General features: G+C 43.2%; 1 protein-coding gene across 1 annotated transcript in view; it reads right to left on the reverse strand.

Annotated features, from left to right (window-relative positions):
- Positions 1 to 2892: 2892 nt before the first annotated feature.
- The window catches only part of RTP4 (receptor transporter protein 4), an 88937-nt gene continuing 87421 nt past the window's right edge, over positions 2893 to 4408 (reverse strand). Inside the window, exon 4 of the mRNA XM_027775027.1 lies at positions 2893 to 3692. Within this exon, the coding sequence (XP_027630828.1) occupies positions 3092 to 3692 (601 nt within the window). The 3' untranslated portion in view covers positions 2893 to 3091. The remainder of the gene's footprint in view (positions 3693 to 4408) is intronic.

The following is a 4408-nucleotide window of genomic DNA, read 5'->3' on the forward strand; positions in this document are numbered from 1 at the left end:
TGGAGATAACACTGATGTCCAAAAAACACGCAAAAAAAAAAAAAAAAAGAGAGAGAGACAGAGAGATAGAAAGCGAGAAATCACCCCCCAAAGGGATGGCCAAGCTGCAATTCCTTCTCCTTCATTCTCCTCTCAGGACCTTGGGCACACACGCACACGCGCTCGGCATGAGTTGTAAGGCACTGGGTTCAGGACTCAAACAGCGGTCGACTACATGGGAGTCCAGCGACATAGCCATTACGCTAACTGCTGGTCCCCCCTTTAGTAGCTTTCTGAAAATGGTTGTATGGTGAGAGCACTGGTAAGACTTTCACTCTGAGTGTCTGAAAATGAAGTTTATTCTACACCGACATTTGTTTAAGTTTGGGCTAGACATGGAACTCATTTAGAATTTATTTTCCCTGAAAACTGAAAACTTTGTTCCACCTTCTTCTAACTTCTAGTATTCAAGTCAGCTTTATCAGTGTTTTCTTCATGAACTTGGACAAGGGCTCATGTTCAAGGGTTCTGTGATATCTAAGGCAATCCTCTAACATGAAAGACAGAGAACAAAATAAACACAGGAAAAGTGAACCAGCAGAAATAGTGAAAGAATCAGAAAATGATACACCAAAACAATATAAAGCATTTATGCCTCAGAAAGTCATTGAGATGTTGAGGATGCCAGTGCCATAGTAATTCCAGGTCCTCTTTATGTGACCTGTTTCGGTTTTGTTTTTCTCCAGAAGTGTTTAGGACCTGCTTTATATCCAATGTCAGCCATTCCGTAATAATGAGTCACGGTGTGAATCTTTGCCCACTCACTGTGTGGGTGTCCTCCTTGGTGATCCCCTTACATCAGGGAATCAGGTCATGGAGTTCCTAGGAAAGGTTTCTCAAAGTACTCCTTTGATCATTTCTGATAGTAGGTGGACAAGGGCAGAACCACAGACTGAAAAGGCCTTGTGACCAAGGGCTCTAACTCCTCAGGGATGAGGGCCCCTTTCTTGCAGATATACACCTAAACCAGGAGAGGTGCTAGAAGAATGGAAATCAAAAATGGATTGTAGATGTGACCACCAGTTAGCATAATGGCTATGTTGTTGGACTCCCATATACTCGACTGCGGTTCGCATCCCAGACCCAGTGGCTTAAAACTCACGCCAGGCGCGTGTGCGTGCGTGCCCAAGATCCCAAGAGGAGAACGAAGGAGAAGGGATTGTGGCATGACCATGCCCCCTGGGGGGTGATTTCTCGCTTTCTGTCTCTCTCTGTCTCTCTCTGTCTTTTTGATGAGTGCAGGTGCCCTATAGAAAAAAAAAAAAAAAACCCACCTCTCCCCCCCCCAAAAAAAAATGGATAGTAGAAAAGGGAGATCGTAAGTGACCAGTTGCTGTACCCCAACCAGATGTAGTGGTAGGGTTAGTCATTAACCTTCCTCTTGCATGTTTTTTCAGAAAAAGAATCTTGGCGGATCTTTTTCCAGATACAGGTAACTTTTCATAAAAGCTAATGAATGTGAGTGGAGCAAGATGCGAACGGTGGTGGAGGCTGCATGGCACCACCTGAGTCACCTGCTTTAGGACTAAGGTACTCGTTCCCCCAGCTTCTGGGAGCACTGCCTGCTGAAGCCTTGTAACTGAGACCTCCCCAAGGATTTGCCTCCAGCCAAAGGTAGCTGCCTCACCTGAGGTTATTCAAGAAGATCTTGTCCGAATCTTGTTTTACGAATATTATACCTTCTCTTATCTCTCTGTAGTGTAAATAATAGTTTTGCTTTCAAAATATTTCTAAGTCTGTTTTCTTATTGAATCATCTCCATTTCCTCTGAGTTTCTCTCCCCACCCTGCCCACTCTTTCTTCTTTGCCTTCATGTTAGGGCACTTTATCAAACATTTGATAGTCCCTTGGCAATTCATCTGAATGCAAACAACGTGAGGCACTAAAAAGCTGATAGGAAGTTCTGTGGAATTTGATTTTCTGATAGTACTCTGGAGTAATCTGAGTGGACTGTGACATCGAAGACTGCTCCCTTTCAGTATATGGTTATTTTTTTTCTCTTTAACTGACCAGTTTCCCATAGAGGAACCCTCCATTCTTCTGTATTAAAAGGTTGGGTGGGTAGGTTATACTTAACTTATATTCTAGGTCTTTCTATTCTGCTAAGTCACCTTCTAGTTTATCACTTTCCTGGCTTCTAACCATTCTCCTTTCCTTTCTGTATTGATGCTTTGTTTCCTCTTTCATTGTCACTCAATGGCTTCAGGAGAGATTGGGGTAAATACATTCATCCAATTTTCTACATTTTACCTTAACCCATTTCATAGATGGAGAAACTGACCCACAGAGGGAATCACAATTTGCCCCTGATCACAGAGCATAAATAAAGCCTCCAGGTAGGTCCCCAGACCAATGTTTTTGGTAGGAAAAATGTATAAAAACAGGAGGAATACAAAAATTCTGCAAGGTGATTTGTGGGTAGAGGGATATGCCTGATGAGAAAGCACTGACAAGTGGCAAGAAATGAAGAGTTGGACAGAAAAAAGGGAGATATTTTTATCCTGGATTTTTCCGACTTGTATGTTTATGTCTTCAAATTCCTTCAGATACTTATTATCTACAGGAACCTCTTTCTGTGTCTGACACTATTCTATTGCAAGCCAAATTCCTCACTTGTTCTATTCCACTCAAAAAAACTTTCCCAGAAATGTATAGTATTTTAAAAATGTGGTTCTAGTCAAATTGCTCTTATCCTCAAATGTATGCAATGTCTTCTCATTGCTCATTGGGTAAAATCCCGACCCCTAGTTATTCAATAATCCTACCACAGCCACTCTCTGGTAGCACTCATGAGCCTCAATGTTTGTCAAGATATGATTTATATATACTGATACCAGTGAATGAATGAAGACGTTTTCAGTGATTAAATAAATATTTATTATTGATCCTTAGGTGTGTGGTCATGTTGTAGATTATCTTCAGAGGATATTCAGGAAACCAGTGCTTATTCTAAAAACTGAAACCTGCATGGCCTTAAATTCTCTGCCATATTAAAATGGCAGCCAGTTCATTGGTTGCCATGGAATTAAGACAAGAACAAAGAAGACTATCTTCACCATTTTAGTTTAAAACCTTTGGTTACAAAGTAGGCAAAAAGAAAAACACAGACGCAGATGACCAACTTTTCCCGGTTGTGGCTGGGCACAGACCCGTTATGCTCATAGTTCTGCTGATTCTCAGGAGCCCTCTCTGTCTCAGCTGACTGGTTGTTTTCTTGGTTTTGAACATACACATTACCAATTAGAGACGAGGGGCTATCAGTATTTGGAAAGGAGAGCAGGGACTGGCATGGCTCTGGTATATAATCTTGTAAGCCCTTCGCACAAAAGCCCAGAGCACATGCCTCGCAATTTACGATATCATGGGATCCCTCCAAAGGCAGCTCTTGAACCACTGGGATCTCTGCATACTTCTTGACTCCATAGCCATAGTATTTCTCCAGAATACGATGCACCAGGTTTTTCAGAATCCTCGTGGAACTATCTGTGGAGAATTCAGGCATCTGATAAGGGGACCAGGAGCACTTCTGGCACCTCTGAGCAAAGAGCCGCATAAGCACCAGGCCTTGGGATGTCCAGTGATCCCAGCACATGTGACACAGGACCTGCACTTGGGCAGAAGCCCAGCTTCGCTGGCATGAGGAGCACCTGAACCTGCAGGCAGAGGGAAGAAGTCCATTATGTCCTCAGCTGACTGCAGACCTGAAGGAGAGCCTCTAAATTCCCTTTCAATTTGAAAAAGTTCATGTAATTTGGATTGTCCCCGTCACTGGAACGGAACAAGAGGGATTGTTTCTAGGACAGCTTTTCTCTGTGACCCATGGGATTCCATCAACATGTCTCCCAAGTCTGCCTCTTTGCTAGCAAAACCTGTCTGGATTCTCAGAGGAGAAGCAATTTCTGCTATTTGCCAGTGAAATTCATTCTTCATATAGTCACAGAAAATTTTATAAAGTACCTAATTTGAGGCAGACACTACAGTTAGTGTTACAGTGTTATCCAATGTCACCTTTAAAGCATTGCTAAGAAGTAGGTATTACTTGGGAACCAGCAGTTAGCGTAATAACTATGTCACTGGACTCCCACGTAGTCGACCACGATTCGCGTCCCGGACCCGGTGGCTTGAGACTCACGCCAGGCGCGTGTGCGTGTGTGCCCAAGATCCCGAGAGGAGAATGGAGGAGAAGGGATTGCGGCGTGACCATCCCCCTGGGGGGTGATTTCTCGCTTTCTGTCTCTATGCCTCTCTCTGTCTGTCTGGAGAGCACATGCACTCTGTAGCAAAAACCTCTCAAAAAAATAAATAAATAAATAAAAGAGAGAGAGAGACAGAGAGAAAGAAAGGGAGAAATCACCCCCCAAAGGGATGG

The sequence above is a fragment of the Tupaia chinensis genome, unplaced genomic scaffold (assembly GCF_000334495.1).
Source record: "Tupaia chinensis unplaced genomic scaffold, TupChi_1.0 Scaffold000515_1, whole genome shotgun sequence".
Classification (NCBI taxonomy): Eukaryota; Metazoa; Chordata; class Mammalia; order Scandentia; family Tupaiidae; genus Tupaia; species Tupaia belangeri.